The sequence below is a fragment of the Microsporum canis genome, genomic scaffold (genome assembly GCF_000151145.1).
Source record: "Microsporum canis CBS 113480 supercont1.1 genomic scaffold, whole genome shotgun sequence".
In the NCBI taxonomy this organism is placed as follows: domain Eukaryota; kingdom Fungi; phylum Ascomycota; class Eurotiomycetes; order Onygenales; family Arthrodermataceae; genus Microsporum; species Microsporum canis.
Window position 1 is genome coordinate 1,303,911 of NW_003299169.1, and position 14,545 is coordinate 1,318,455.

The 14,545-nt window shown below is 46.2% G+C and overlaps 8 protein-coding genes and 1 non-coding gene across 9 annotated transcripts; 2 read left to right on the top strand and 7 right to left on the bottom strand.

The window, feature by feature from the left end:
- Window positions 1-175: 175 nt before the first annotated feature.
- Window positions 176-919, top strand: MCYG_00477 (ThiJ/PfpI family protein; the record flags this gene model as incomplete). The annotated part of the gene is made up of 2 exons (XM_002850327.1): window positions 176-725; window positions 783-919. The coding sequence occupies 2 exons, from the start codon at window positions 176-178 to the stop codon at window positions 917-919; spliced, it is 687 nt and encodes a 228-aa protein (XP_002850373.1).
- Window positions 920-1,328: 409 nt separating this feature from the next.
- MCYG_00478 (uncharacterized protein) lies at window positions 1,329-2,251 on the bottom strand (the record flags this gene model as incomplete). The annotated part of the gene is made up of 5 exons (XM_002850328.1): window positions 1,329-1,528; window positions 1,602-1,792; window positions 1,856-1,990; window positions 2,045-2,123; window positions 2,200-2,251. The coding sequence occupies 5 exons, from the start codon at window positions 2,249-2,251 to the stop codon at window positions 1,329-1,331; spliced, it is 657 nt and encodes a 218-aa protein (XP_002850374.1).
- A 517-nt stretch (window positions 2,252-2,768) lies between these two features.
- On the bottom strand, window positions 2,769-4,781 carry MCYG_00479 (stromal membrane-associated protein; the record flags this gene model as incomplete). Its single annotated transcript, XM_002850329.1, has 5 exons — window positions 2,769-4,013; window positions 4,070-4,175; window positions 4,239-4,283; window positions 4,362-4,530; window positions 4,670-4,781. The coding sequence occupies 5 exons, from the start codon at window positions 4,779-4,781 to the stop codon at window positions 2,769-2,771; spliced, it is 1,677 nt and encodes a 558-aa protein (XP_002850375.1).
- A 359-nt stretch (window positions 4,782-5,140) lies between these two features.
- Window positions 5,141-5,842, bottom strand: MCYG_00480 (peptide methionine sulfoxide reductase msrB; the record flags this gene model as incomplete). The annotated part of the gene is made up of 2 exons (XM_002850330.1): window positions 5,141-5,520; window positions 5,581-5,842. 2 exons carry the CDS (start codon window positions 5,840-5,842, stop codon window positions 5,141-5,143), a joined length of 642 nt encoding a protein of 213 aa, XP_002850376.1.
- A 354-nt stretch (window positions 5,843-6,196) lies between these two features.
- Window positions 6,197-8,000, bottom strand: MCYG_00481 (smr domain-containing protein; the record flags this gene model as incomplete). Its single annotated transcript, XM_002850331.1, has 2 exons — window positions 6,197-7,861; window positions 7,974-8,000. 2 exons carry the CDS (start codon window positions 7,998-8,000, stop codon window positions 6,197-6,199), a joined length of 1,692 nt encoding a protein of 563 aa, XP_002850377.1.
- A 605-nt stretch (window positions 8,001-8,605) lies between these two features.
- MCYG_10505 lies at window positions 8,606-8,689 on the top strand. Its single transcript has one exon. It is a non-coding gene; the product is annotated as a tRNA-Thr (tRNA).
- A 415-nt stretch (window positions 8,690-9,104) lies between these two features.
- Window positions 9,105-9,555, bottom strand: MCYG_00482 (SNARE; the record flags this gene model as incomplete). The annotated part of the gene is made up of 3 exons (XM_002850332.1): window positions 9,105-9,263; window positions 9,344-9,452; window positions 9,530-9,555. The coding sequence occupies 3 exons, from the start codon at window positions 9,553-9,555 to the stop codon at window positions 9,105-9,107; spliced, it is 294 nt and encodes a 97-aa protein (XP_002850378.1).
- A 427-nt stretch (window positions 9,556-9,982) lies between these two features.
- MCYG_00483 (mitochondrial Rho GTPase 1) lies at window positions 9,983-11,978 on the bottom strand (the record flags this gene model as incomplete). The annotated part of the gene is made up of 2 exons (XM_002850333.1): window positions 9,983-11,877; window positions 11,928-11,978. 2 exons carry the CDS (start codon window positions 11,935-11,937, stop codon window positions 9,983-9,985), a joined length of 1,905 nt encoding a protein of 634 aa, XP_002850379.1.
- Window positions 11,979-12,392: 414 nt separating this feature from the next.
- Window positions 12,393-13,367, bottom strand: MCYG_00484 (conserved hypothetical protein; the record flags this gene model as incomplete). The annotated part of the gene is made up of 1 exon (XM_002850334.1): window positions 12,393-13,367. One exon carries the CDS (start codon window positions 13,365-13,367, stop codon window positions 12,393-12,395), a length of 975 nt encoding a protein of 324 aa, XP_002850380.1.
- Between the last annotated feature and the right edge of the window lie 1,178 nt (window positions 13,368-14,545).

Below are 14,545 nucleotides of genomic sequence, written 5' to 3' on the forward strand. Positions count from 1 at the left end.
CATGATGCTGTATATTCCTTGATGGGATTACAAATATGAAATCCAGTTCAGCTCAACGACATCTTAGTATAAAGAGCACAGTACCAGCAGGCGGAAAATACTAGAATTCTAATTGAACATCAACCATTATCGACCACCGAATATTCCATTACCCCCAAAGTCGAATTATTCTAACATGGCCTCCAAAACCCCAACGCAGCTCCGAGTCGGAGTCCTCTTGACGCAAGCAGTTCAACTCCTCGATTTAGCGGCTGTTGACCTCCTTGGGATGATGTCAAAGGACTATATTGCGGGAATAGGCGTTCTTCCAGCAGAAATAGCCAGCCTCGGACTGCCTGTTGAAATCCATTACATTGGCATAAAGCCCAACTGTGCTGGCACTTATATCCAATGCACCGCCGAGATTGGCATTAGGCTCACTGCCTCAGTCCACGATGCGTCTGTCTCAGCAGGAAACTTGGATATCTTAGTGATCCCTGGGCCGGACCTGAAGTACATCCCTGACGAGTCTGTCTCGGCATATGTTAGGGCGCATAACGATGCTGGAAATGTGATTTTGGCGATCTGCACCGGATGCTATATTGCTGGGTATGCTGGTATTTTGGACCAAAAGAACGTTACAGGGCCGAAGGGTTTGATATCCGATCTACAAGTGAAGTTTCCTGCAGTGAAGAAATGGGACAATACACGAAGAGTTGTCAAAGATGGGAATATCTGGACAAGTGGTATGTTTTATTTCCAAAATCCTTGTTTTCTTAGCATGGGCCACGACTTGCTAACAGCTACTAAAGGCGCGGTGACGAATGGCAACGACCTTGTGGCTGCCTATCTTCGAGAAAATTGCCCGCTGCCATTGGTGAATGCTATTCTGGCTATAGCCGATGTGGGAGAGCGGAAGCTTGAGTATGAAGCAAATTGATATAACGTATATCACTGCTGTATACGCTCCTGTATTTCGGAAAATATTTACCATAGGAAGTAAACATTGTGTATAACAAACAGTCAATCTATAACTCAACTTTGTGAAATCTTACTGTTGTGGGGGTTGAAAAGAACACCGGCAACTAACCAGAGTTGGAGAATTGGTTTCCAGCTCCTTTTACCGGTATAAAGAGATATGAAACGCAAGTAATATAATATATTCTAACTACTACTGTCAAAGGTGGGAAATGGATGATGCACCATGCTATACACCTGGAAAAAAGGGTGGGACATCGCCAAAAGACCATAAACGGGGAAACGAAACGGACACTGTTTACCATAAGAGACTTTCCAAGAACCATAAACTAAAGCTGCATGTTAAAGAATTAAGCAAGAGTCGCTTATTTCTAGACTGTATTCCAAAAAAAACCTAAGAGAGCTAGCGTGAGGCATGCGACTGGGGTAAGCCCTCCAAGTGGTACTCCGGTGTTTCGCACAGGATTGATGGTGGGAATTGACATGATATACTTTGATGATGTAGCACCAGGAGTTGTTGGTAAACGTGTAGAAGTTGCCATGTTTGTAGAAGGATAAGAAGTAATAGAGGCTTTATAGAGCGTTAGTATTTGATATTCCGGAACAGCGGGAAAGCCGAAGAGCGTATTAAAGGGGTCATATACCTGTGATATTAGCAGGCAACTTTGGTGACTCCCCATCTTTCGCAGTAGCTGCGGCTTTTGAAGGTATAGTGGCAACTGGAGTGTTGTTTGGCTTCACAACTTCGGGTTTCTTGACGGTAAAGGGAGGAGACTGGGCAAGGATATCATGATTCTTCGGGTCTTTGGAGATAAAATGGTACTGATATGACTGCCTATAAACTTGTAAAATAGGTATTAGTTCTGTCTTATCTCATCATGGCAGGACTGCTACGTACCCAGGAGTGATTTTGACCACGGGAGAGATCAGTAGAGACCCCTTGGATACTTCAACGTCATCGGCAATTTCGACAATGACGGGAGGATTGACTGCCATGTTCACCAGCTCGATCGAGAAACGCTGAGGGTCGGTTCTATAACTACATTAACTTTTTGCCAAAGGAGCAGCCATGATATGGGAAGCATACTGAGTAGAAGTCCACTTGATATCGTTATGGAGGGAAAGATCCAAAACCAAGCCTTTCCCAGGATATGATATATGAATAGCTATGGAAATAATGTGTTAACCGATGGACTGAAATCACGTTGGTGGTCAAGTGTTGGAATTATTGATATTACATACCCGCTACAGACATAGCAAGCGCCAGAATAGCAGCGCAGAGTTTAAACGCCATCTTGAATGGTTAAGACAAAACCGGGTTTGGGTATATTGAGATGCAATGATGCTAGAATCCAGTATCTAATATAGAGGGTATATTGATTTGAATGATCCTCGGGGTGAAGGTGAAAAATATAAACTGCTTTTGCCAGTTCCTGCCAGATAAACCGAATCAAGAGGTAGGAAGGGTTAACTCCTTGGTAAAAGCGACCAGAGCAGGCACAAAGGGATTAAGGGGTATGGAAGAGTGGTAATTCCGGTATTGAGGATATGAAGGAGAGAAGTGCCAAAGTACGAATTAAAAGATATATTTTGCTTTCTCGTGCCCATAATTCATTTTATGCTATTAAGGGACAATAGAAACTAGGGGAAAAGGACAAGGGATGTATGAATCTGGGGGTTTCTCATCGTCATGCTAGATGGCGGGTGAAATATAGCCTGTTATTGTGGCTCGATTATCCTCTCTATAAATTCTCCAGTTACAGGAGAGAATGGAGCAACGAGACCACTACCAATATCATATCAAGGCCACTTTATTCCCAAACGTTTGCAAACAAGTCATCACCACCACCAAAGCCACCAGATTTGCCTTTATTGGAAGAATTATTTCCATTTTTGGTTGGTGCTGGGGTTGGGTCGGCCCACCCGCCAAAGTCTTCATCGGCGGCGACTGCTGGAGTTGATTTCGTCGCAGCAGGCGAGGGGGCTCCCCAGCCACTACCTATATCGTTGGCGGTTAAGGTATCTGGGACTTTCATTGAAGACGTAGCTTTTGAAGTCGCGACCGGGGGTGATGGCTCAGCTGTGCTCCACGCATTGCCACCCCAAGGGTCCATGGTACTGGCGGAAAATGCGTTCGAAGGGCTAACGCTGCTTGTAGGGTGCGATTTTACTGCTGGTTGCTGAGGGGGTGACGAAAGATTGAAGGCGGAGTTATGGCTGGGTGAGGCAAGCGGAGGGGATGTAGTCGTTGTAGTGGAGGCTGCCTTTGGCACTGGTGAGGAGAAGAGATCAAACATATCGTTGGACGCGCTCGGAGGTGCTGCAGGTGCCTTCGCCGACCCCACTGTTGAGCCCATCAAATCGAAAGTGCTGGCTGGAGGTGGTGATGCAACCTGGCGCGACTTCGGGGGATCGTTGAAGAAACTATTACTGGTTGACATGGAAGGCGAGGCTACCTTTGGAGCGGCAGGTGAGGACATGGAGCTGGTAAGGCTATCAAAAGCAGAAAAGGTCGATTGCTGCTGCTTCGGGATGGGAGGCGACGTGGTCGAAGGGAAACTCAGGCCACTGAAGGCATCAGTAAGTCCACCGAACGCATCAGGTTTAGAGGCCTGTTGGGATGGAGGGGATGAAAATGAGCTAAATGATGAGTTTCGTTCATGCTGAGGCTCTTGAGGTTTGGGGGGTGCTGAGGCATAAAGGGATAGAATGGATTGTTTAAGATCTGGCCTTGAAGGACCCGATGCGGGAGCATCCCCGCTTGGAGTGCTGGCTGGCCTGGTAGCTCCTCCACTAGGTTGGCTTGGGCCAAAGAAATCTAATCCAAGCAAGGAATCTGCTGGTTTGCTAGGCTTCTGAGCGGCTGTTGTATGGGGGGTAGGTCGGGATCCTGGTATGTCGGTGGTCCTCGGTCGCGGCGGTGGGTTTGTAGGCTCGTCGTCAAAGAAGTTCACAGCGGCTTGTTGAGCTTGTGCGGGTCGGGGACGGCTAGAGCTTTGGTGTTGTTGGGAGGCCGATCGCTCTAGCTTGGCCTTCTCCTGGATAACTGCCAAAGGCTAAAACTGGTGTCAGTCATAGTGCAGTGCAAACCAGCAAATGTATTCGTACGTACCACATCTTCATCACCTTCTACTTCGAGCGTAGACGGATCGGGCATCGGACCATCCATAACCCATCGTCTCGATTCGTACTTTGTTCGGATGAAATTCTCAATCTTCCTATCCAATCAATCAGTATTCTGTGGTTGCAGTACCGTAATCGTGGATGTACGTTGCACATACGCTTCGGACGGCACATGCCCAGGGTTGAGTTTATCCTCCCAATATCTATGCCATAGAGGTCAGTCCTGCTGAAAAGAAAAGCTGTTCTAGATCCTGATCCGTATGTGCCCAGGTTCAACGTACTTGTTTGCCCTTGCATTTCCCCATTTCATGATACTCTGCAACTGCTCGTCCGTCCAGGAGTCAAGGTCCACAGATTTTACACGACTGATATGTGTTCCCATTCCTCGATGAATACCCGAGCATCGGATACAAACGAATACGCCGATGTTCCAACTTGCCCATCTTGGATCTATTGATGCCAGCAGTCAGTAAGATAGGTGGTTATAAGAGGGAGTATATAATAATTAATATTCAGGGGGCAAGCCCACTCAAGATAAGAACTCAGAAACGGATGAGGATAACGGAGCAAATCGAAAATAGAGACTTACGCTTATTCCGCTTGCAGTCAGCACATGTTTTATTGCAGGTCAGCTTTAATAGATTCTTTATCATCTGCTGGTTCTGCGCTGCCCGATCAGCGTTTGGCGGGCGGCGAGACATCTTTTTGAATGATAACGGTAAACCAGGCCGTAAGAAGAAGTAGAGAGGCTTGAGGGGTTGACCTGGGGAATTAGCTGCTTATATATGTCAATCCAGATGCCTGTACGCTGTCTTCCCCGTTAGCGAGGTTGTATCACAGATATATTGCTGCCTTCAGCTCTGTCGATTAACAAAAAGCACTTTGTCGTTTCGATGTTTCGATCCCGCAGTATAAATCATATTACATAATCAAAGGACATGTCACGTTATATTTTTTTTATCTCCGAGGTTGAAAGTAAGAAAAAAGTTCTTGTTGATGTACACAATATTAAGTATCTAAACTACATGCTGAATCCCAGCTCCAACCAGCTTTTTAGAGACTATATATTCTCCTTGGGATCCGTTGCCGCTTCTTCCTTCTCGTTAAATCTCAGACTAATGCTATTCACGCAGTGTCTCTCGCCAGTCGGTACTTTATACCCCTCACCCGCGAATACATGGCCCAGATGCCCTCCACAATTCGCACATACGATCTCTGTTCGAGTGACACCAAATGACCGGTCTTCGAGGCGCTTGACTGCGCCAGGGATGCAATCAAAGTACGCTGGCCAGCCGCAACCCGACGAGAATTTGTGTGATGCGTTGTATAGCGGTGCAGAACATCCGGCGCACTGGTAGACGCCGGAGTCGGGCATATGTTTGTTGTACTCCCCCGTAAAGGCACGCTCGGTCCCTTTCTGGCGAAGGATGCGAAATTGTTCTAGCATTCATGGGTGAGCTTGACTTGTCAGTCAGTGGTGTAGTGTTTTGGATGCTATACCTGGAGAGAGAATGGCACGCCATTCGGCCTCAGTCTTTTTCTCTGGGTAATCCGCCATATTACCTGAACTTGCGCCGGGGCTGGAGGTGCTGAAGAATGAGGATAGAAAACCGATCATAGGTGATGTGCCTAGGAGAATTGGCCGGGTGGCTGTTGCGTTTATCGATCCGCCGTAGAAGCGGTTAATCTGTAATCTCAATGCACGGCTGCTAGGCAGGAGCCTGGATGCGATTGACTTGTATAGTATTCGTGTGAACGACATTACCGAAATCAATATCTGCGAAGTCGTAAGGACAATGGTGTTATTTTATATCAAAACAGGTTCCAAATCTAAGTAAGTTACAAATGACGTTGTGGAATCTTTAAGCTTAAATTAGGAAACTTACGCCAAGCGGGTGAAGCCATCTAAACGCCTTTTTTCACTATTTGAAATCATTCACCGGATAGCTTATCTATTGTCTAGCTTAATGTTTCCATTCATACATGAAGCCATATCGTAAAACGAACGCTAACAAGGCTGGGGTATCAAGATTCCAAACGCCGTACGCTTATAAAATGACAATAAAATCACTGGACACAAACACGCATATAAATGCCTGAAATAAAAGGACATGGCTCATCGGTGTCCGGCCAAGCCAGTCACTATCAGCGCGCCCCGCTCAACTTCTACTTTCCAGCCCTCTCTAACCAAACACCGCGCAACAGCGGGGCCTAGCCTCGCAGTGCCATTCTTACTGTGGCGTCCAAGCCCGGTGACAACTCGGTAGCTCTGCACTCCTGGCCGTCCACGCATGCGGTTGGAATACTTATCATCGCCTAGGGATTCCCACCATGATTCCACACCCTCCTTCGCGATTCGCACGGCATCTTGGACGCTGACACCATGCAAGTCTAGGACATTGCTGGTTGACTGGCTGTAGACTAGTGCATCTGCAGCAACGGCAGATTCTCTCTTGGCCTTTTCAAAATGTTCGCGGCCAATAGAAGAGTAATATCCTGCTGCGCCGCCCATGAGGCGGTCTGATTTTCCACGACGATAGGCAGAATGGGCTTTCTGGAATGCCTGCTGGCTCGCCATGAGATGTCTGTCTGCGATGGCACGGCTAATGGCGGGGTTGTAATTTGGTCTCGCGGCTGTTGCTGGTGGAACAGATGGCACTCTAGAAGATTTACGGTTTGTAGTAGTGTGGAGTGGCGCAGATGGCTCAGCTGCCCTATACACTGGCTGCAAAAGATTTGGTATAGGATCTATTACCATTATTCTTGCTAGCTCATTCGCAGCGGAGATGCAGTTCCTCGTTAGCCTTAGGAGAGCGGCGAGATCTTTCGGTGCAATGGCTGAAAATTCCTCCTGGAGTTCAGTAACTTGGGTACGGGTAACCGCATCCTCCATGTCTTTCTCTGAACACTTCTGGGCTTCATCCCTTGCCAGGGTGCGTATCGTTGCCGGTAGAGAGGCACCATTCAGATGGTATGCTGAACTAACAGTAACCATAGTCAAGACTGTCCTCGAACAGATAAACTCCATATCTTTCTTTCCGTTATCCCATCTATTCTCGGGTTTGGGCCCGCTGCTATCGCTTGAGGAGTTCTGTGAGAGATCGGACTCTGATAGCTGCTGCAGTTGCTGCTTGTTCTTGTTCTTCTTGGCTCTTCTGCGTCCCTTATTACTGCAGGATGTGTGTTCGAACCCCTCAATGCCTTTAGGAATCGAGATATAATCTTCCTTGGTGCCGGAAGTCTGACTATCCTCAAAGAAAGACAGGTTTAAAAGAACATCCATCGCCCTATCAACGTTTCCGTCACTTTTCTCGAGTGTATGCAAAACAGTAAATCGGTCGATTGAGGGAAACATCTCATTGAGGTATGTTGCTTGATCTTCTGAACTTAATTTGCTCAACCCTTTAATGGAAGTTGTGGAGTCTCCTGACTGTTTTGAAGCGCCATTAATACTGTCGGGCTTCCGTCCAGAATTGCTATCCAGTTCTGCGCCGAGTGATGAGAAATTCGATCCCAGGCTTGTTGTGTTTGTTTCATGCGATCCTAGCGTCTGTGATTCGCTTTGCGCGGATGCAATACCTGATGCATCCTCCAGAAAGTCGAACCCACTTGTTCCAGACGGGTCAAACACGGCATCTTCTTGCTCATTTGCAGATATCTTTAGTGTGTCTAAGGTCTCGCGCAGCTGCTGGATAGCGGACTCGTCATTAAGGTCATAATCGCCCACAATGGCAACGAAAAGTGCGGGGTCTAGAGGTGGGCAGTACTCGTTTTCGAGTTCCTACGGGAATATTTTGTTAGCCAGAGAAGTAAGGCACGTAGACAACACCGACGACAGGCTGCTACATATACGAGGCAGGTTTGTGGCCATGGAAGGGGTCGAGTTTGCTTACAGTCAAAAGGGGGGGCGCGTCATCCATGCTCGGCAGTCGTTACTTGGTTCGATCGGGTGCTGCGTCTGATAGATAATTGCATCTCTTGTATTGGATAAGAATAAAAGGTGACAGAGAACCGAGACTGCATTTATATGTTGAGTTGATGACACTGAACACGACCAGTTCATGTGTTTGTGAGAGATAAATTCCATCTCGACCTTTTTTTTTGATTGCAGTCATCGAAACCGCCCGATTTCCATGTCACGTGCTATGTGTAGTCATCAACATTAGAATCGATAAAAATAAAAATCTGGACAGCAAATCAAGTGAAGCAGCTTTTGTCAGTATCTTTTACTCTAAAACGAGTGGCCGTGAGCAGAACGACCCTAAAGACTGGCCATTACTTATTCATTTCACTACACAAGTTGGTTGAGCAGCCTGTGTGTTTTCTCATGTTCGAATGACAGGGATGCCACCGTACGGACTCCAGACACAAACCGCAAAACTGGCGATGCCAACACATCCTTTGGCGGCAAAACAACCTGGCCTTGTCTTTTCAACTAACCCGTGGAATATTTTTATCATCGAACAAAACGGCTATACTACCGCTGCTAAATATAACGATAACTCCCAAAACCCAGTCGCAGGTCGCCCGTATAGCTCAGTGGTAGTAGCGCATCACTCGTACTCATTATGATATGATGAGGTCCTCGGTTCGAATCCGAGTGTGGGCACGTTTTTTTTTTTCTTTTCATACGATCGATGATTGTAACTGAACGATATTAATGACATAGCTATTATGTAAAATATTTCGGATGGTTAACAGGCATATATATAGACTTGAGGAAAGGATATCAAATAAGCCATAGTTTCTCCGTACCATATAACTCCTGCAACAGCTAATGTGCCAAACGCCAAATATCATGCACTATGGAATGTTCATCAACAGAAATAACCCATAGTCAACCTGCGATACTTCTAAGGATTGGTTTCGCCATCATAGTATCTGTACAGTCTGACAGGCATTACACCATATTCTCCCAAGATGCAAAGCAGTCACCAAATGTGGAACGCAAGGGATATCGTAAAGGTAGCATTATGTATGTTCTGGAGGGTTTCCAGACTGAAGCTGGGAATGGCCGGCCAGCTTCAGAATATCCAACCTAGAATAACCCACAGCACAAGCCCGGATCCAACCAGAATCGCCGCAAGCTTCAATACGGCTATCTTGTCGCCTTGCCTCGCCATGCGGGTCAGCCGGCTTGCGCTGCCTCTGATGTTTGTCGATAGAGATGAGAAGACATCGCTCTAGATATCCCCACGTGTGAGCTGTCAGCATAAGGGTGCTTCACATGGAGGTTGGCGTCGTCGTTATAGGAGATACAGACAGTATTATCAATCATATCTTGGTCACGCGCATTGTCGTATATGTTTACTGTAACTGACTTGAGGGCACTGGTCTTCTGTGACAAGGATTCGAGGAGGGAGTTGTTTTGTCTGGTTCCCGACAGAGAGTGAGTAGTTAGCGCCGGATCGTATGGAAAGCTCCTGAAAGGTTTTCAAAAGGCCAATACCTTTCTCTTTCGTATGCGTCACTCATGTTGATACAGCTTTAGACGGATTATGCTATGGCGAAGGGGCTGTTATGTCTCTGAGCGCGGGAGGTTTCCTCTACCTTTGGCTGGTGGGGAGAAGCGGTTTTGCGGAAATAAAGTAAAAACTCAAAGGCACTAGGACATTTATCAACGGGTTTTATGAAGAGTGTTTAGATATCACAGGCAAGTATCAAAGATAATAATATATTGTTTGGGGATACAATGATAGGATGCATTACACGTATCATGTGATTCCCCATACTCTAGTTCAACTTTAATTAGTGAAAAGGGGGAGGCCGCTGAACGAACATTCCTTACTCAACGTAATGAAATAGTATTATAAGTTATAGATTTCGAATATCTAAATGTTATGGGTATCTAAATAAATGCATCGCTTATCGTAGTGTGTGTAAATGATATCTACCAAGAATACTAATATTTCCCACCCCAACTGACCCGTCGCCATATAACAACAGCTGCCGCACCGGCACAGACAACAGCTCCGATCGCAATGCCCCACGCCATCCATTTTCCTTCCACATCTTCCTCAACGCGGGGGAAGGCAGTACTGGGTTCCATGGCTGCCTCTGCTATATGCACGAACAACTCCTGTATCGAACTCCAAGTCACGCTGACGTGCAATGGCGGACCCGGCATGTTTAACTTGCTCGTGTATTCGTCTGGCTGTAGCTCGGCCCGTTGAGTAGTCCGGTCCAGATCAGCCTTTAATGCAATGAAGACGCTCGGCAACTCCTCTAGATGTGGGTATTTGGCTCGCAGTTTGGGGATATAAGCGAACGAATCCGGATCAGAAGAGTCGTACGTGTACGCGATTACATCACACTGGTCGAGCAGCTTTGTCTCATTATCGAGAATGGCAGGTTCTAGCTCTCCTAACTCATCAAGGATCATATAGCATTGCTTACCGCCCGGAAGCTCAACCGTGTTGACAGCTGTACGCGGTTGAATGGTAGGGCGGTAGGACGGGTAGAAGCCTCGAGATAGGAAGGCGTCAAGGAGAGACGACTTGCCTGAGCCAGGTGCGCCGACAACATGGCAGAGAACAACGTTACGGCCTACTCGACCGGGTCGTCTGCGGCGTTTCCGGGGCTTGGTGATCTGAAGGGCGGCGGTAGTTGTAGGGTTGTTGCGGTCAAAAGACTCAAACCCGAGATATGCAAGGTATTCCAAAGTTGTCTTGGGAGATGTAAACGTGGTCATACTCCACTGTGCCAGCCAGCCCTGCAAGGTTACGTGGCCGGCCTCATTACGAACGGTGGATGACGGGAATGAGTCCTCTGTCCACGAGGCGGGCAGACCTGGTGTTGGGGCAAATATGGATGTAAGCTCCTCCTCATTCAGCCCTCCATCGTTGTCCTTGTCACAGAGTAGAAAAAGATCCACAAGGAACCGGTATCCGGCAGGTGAGAGCTCAGCAGAAGAGAAAGGAGGCACCTCGAACCGCGGGTGCAAAAACTCCTCCTGAAGAGATAGGTTGTCTGTATATTGAAAGGCTCGAAGTATGATCCATACGGTCTCATGCCGGCCCTTTTCAACGTACAACTTGTTCAAATGAAGAAAGCCCTTGGCGTCTATCCCAGACGGCGTGACAGAGTCGGGCAACGCCCTTCGGATGGTATCCTTGATGTTTACCAGGTCTTCCTCACTTATGTGTTTGCCAAAACACTTCCTTTGAAAGCTTTCAATTTCACCATCGCTCAAGTACCCATCGCGGTCCTTGTCACATAAATAGAATATTCTATGAAGCACATGGATAGCAGCTGGTTTAAGCACTGACTCCTTTGAATCGTAAAGAGGAGAAATCGGATAGGTTACAGCCTTCTGGCAGAGGAAGAACGACTCATTTACGTTCCTATGCGTCCTAGCGCTACTTCGGATACACGAGTCAATCTCCTTGAACTCCGTCATGATGGGTAGCATCTCTTCCTCGATTGGCTGTGACTCGCCATGCTCGTGCAAGAGATCCGATTTATTGGCACACAGCACAACAGGAACATTGACCCCCAGTGAACGGAAATACGGAAGCCAGAATAACGCAACCCTCTCATAACTGTAGTGGTCGGAGTAAACGAGGAGGATGACGTTAGACTTGCGAAGCTCCTTTGCGAGGTTGTTCCGTTCCTGCGGCAAGGCAGAAGTATCGACAATCGTGGTTGTGGTCACATTCTCAGGCGTCCCAATGGTAGGAGGGATGGTCACTTGCGGCAGGACAGCCTGGATCTTGTTTGTGACAAAGACTCCTTTGACCAGCGAGGTTATCAAGCTCGACTTGCCCGTCCCTTCATCACCGCAGACGCAGATTCGCACTGTGTATGTTAGATACCTGAGTCGGAGCAGCGTATGGTGGTTAGCTTACCGGTTCCCATTTCGTGCGAGCGCCTCTTACAGCTCAACACGGAGTCATTATAGGCAAATCTGATGCTCTGAATATTTATTTTCTTCTATTTTATTGCTTCGTCGTTGCGATCTTCTGATTATATAAGTCATATGATACTTTGAGGCTCCAAATTTGTCTGTATGTGATTGGCTAGCGCAGGATAGACAGGGATAGCAGCAGTTGTCGAGGAATAAATAGTCAATTATTCAACTAAATGTACTTAAACAAGCTAGAATATAAAGGTGACGGACTCGGAAAGTAACACAGATAAATAGAAAACATGAACAATTTTTTTCGTCTTTTTTCGAGGTAAGAAAGCATTGCGAATTCGAAGGGGGCAAAAATAACGAAAAGCAGGCCGGCTGCATTTGTGAAAAGAGAGAAATATAGGAAACTGTCAACGAGTGCCTTCAACGTATCTTCCCCAAAGGAGAGCCCTAAGGCTTACTCTTCTCCCTTCTGTCTAAAATCGATCGTCAACAGGCCCTGCTTTACTCCGCCGATCAAAAGATCTAGGAATCCGTCCTTCACCCCGGTGGTAGTCCCTTGAATAGAACCCAGCTCCGAGGTACATCCTTCACCCTTGGTTCCAAAAATGCTAATAGCATTCATACAGATGGTATCATAGGCTTCTTTTGCCGCCTTGACACCAGCCAAAGCTGAGCGAGCCTGTGGAGAAAGGCTGAGTGTGGCCCACAATATCACGTCCTTGTGTTTATATAGGCTCGACGCTTTCTTCGTCCAGGCGATGTTCAGATTTTGTCCAAATACGCCTGTTGCGTTCTTGAGAAGGTCTGATACCATATCATCACATATTTGTCTAGCATCGGCACGGAAATCAGCGGCTTTTAGGAAATTTTTCGGGAGATCTCGATCGGTGCAGACATTTGCAAAGGTAACGGGAATACCAAATATATCCACGACTGGGTCTCGGCGATTTTCGTCGTCATCGCCGCGGGAGTGGAGTTGATTAAGTCTGGCAGCATGGCAACGTTGAATGTCTTCATAAGCTGGTTTATCGTGGGGAAACAAGGGATATTTCTCCTGTATACAAGTGACAAAAATGGAATCGGTCGGATTTTCGGCTTGGCTTTGACTATCATCACGAATCCCTAGCCGGTTAAACTGGTCCTTCAGATAGCTAGTAACTTGATAGATACTAATATCGCGGGTAGATAGACCGTTATTATCTCCATCTATAGCCTCGGCAATATCACCACAGTAGATCAAGTCTATATGGTCCTTGACTATTTCATTAGGATACCCAGGGTATTTTTCCTTCATGCAGGATACAAACTTAGAGTCGTTTGCTCCGGGCTGGGCTTGAGAGATGCCACGGAGTGCAAGCTCGGTTCCAGCTACTGGAGTGGAATGGACGAAAGGAAGGATGAAAAAGACAAATAAGGCTGTAGTAATCATGGTTGGACGAGAAGGCTTGGAATAGAACATGTTTTGATATCTGATGTTTTGGCGATAGGCTTTGATTCTTGGGCTGTGGAAGGCTGTGTATCTGATATGCTGATAGACTGAGGAGTGATCTGTGTATTTGGATATTATAGAAATGGCGTTGAGGGGGTTTATATATCTATTCAGCATACTGTTTCCAGGGTGCACTATAGAACCACAGTAGTTCAACTTCATATTGATTATCCAATGTAAATATGTTGATAGAAACCATCGCAGGATTTTGGTATCCTTGGAAAGATAAAACAACAGAGATGCATTATGATTAATCTGATGACAATTGTAGGCTGCATTTATAGCACTTGGAGGTTTATAACAGATCTAGTTGGCGATAATTGGTGAATTTGGATAACAATGCTTAGGTATCCAACTGCATCAAATACTTTCCAAGAAATAGGGAGAGATAATCTTCCAACAAGCTACCTATTCCAGTAAATGATAGGGCATAGCAAAGTCCATGAGCTACACTCTTGATATCAATAAATGTTGGCATGTAAAAACTAGATAAGCAAGGTGGTTATTTGGTTTTCATCTTAGTCACGGGCGGGATCTCCTTAATAAGGAATGTGCAGCTAAATGAAATAAGCCGCAGGACCTATCTGTTTATTCGCCTCATTGGGGGGTTGGGTGTATCTGGCCCTTTACCCATGTCTGTTTGTTGTATCTGGCTAATGTAAGCGTGATTATTCATTAGGAGGCACATCCTTGATATTGGATTAACTAGTAAACTAGTTAATTATAGTATCCAATAGGAATCATTTGTTAGTTAACTAACTAGTTAGCTCGACCTTTTGTCCAACAGCTCTGAGAGCCGATATTCAACATCATCAAAATAACAACGCAGTTAACATATATATATTTGACTGCAAGCAATAGCTGCGACATACCAGATGCTTATTTATTGTTTTTTTCTATCTAACTAACTAGTTAAATAGTGACTAGTTACTCCGTATTAGTTCCTCGAACTTCAGAGCTACGGCCTTTATATCAACATCCGACCAAATATTGGGTATAGAGTATAAGTTGATTCATACAACCAAACAATGGGATTAGGTGACTAATTAAACCGCATTATGTGTTGGATTACCGGGTCTTTTATATACCCCGTCATCGCTATGGATCATCAATAGGGA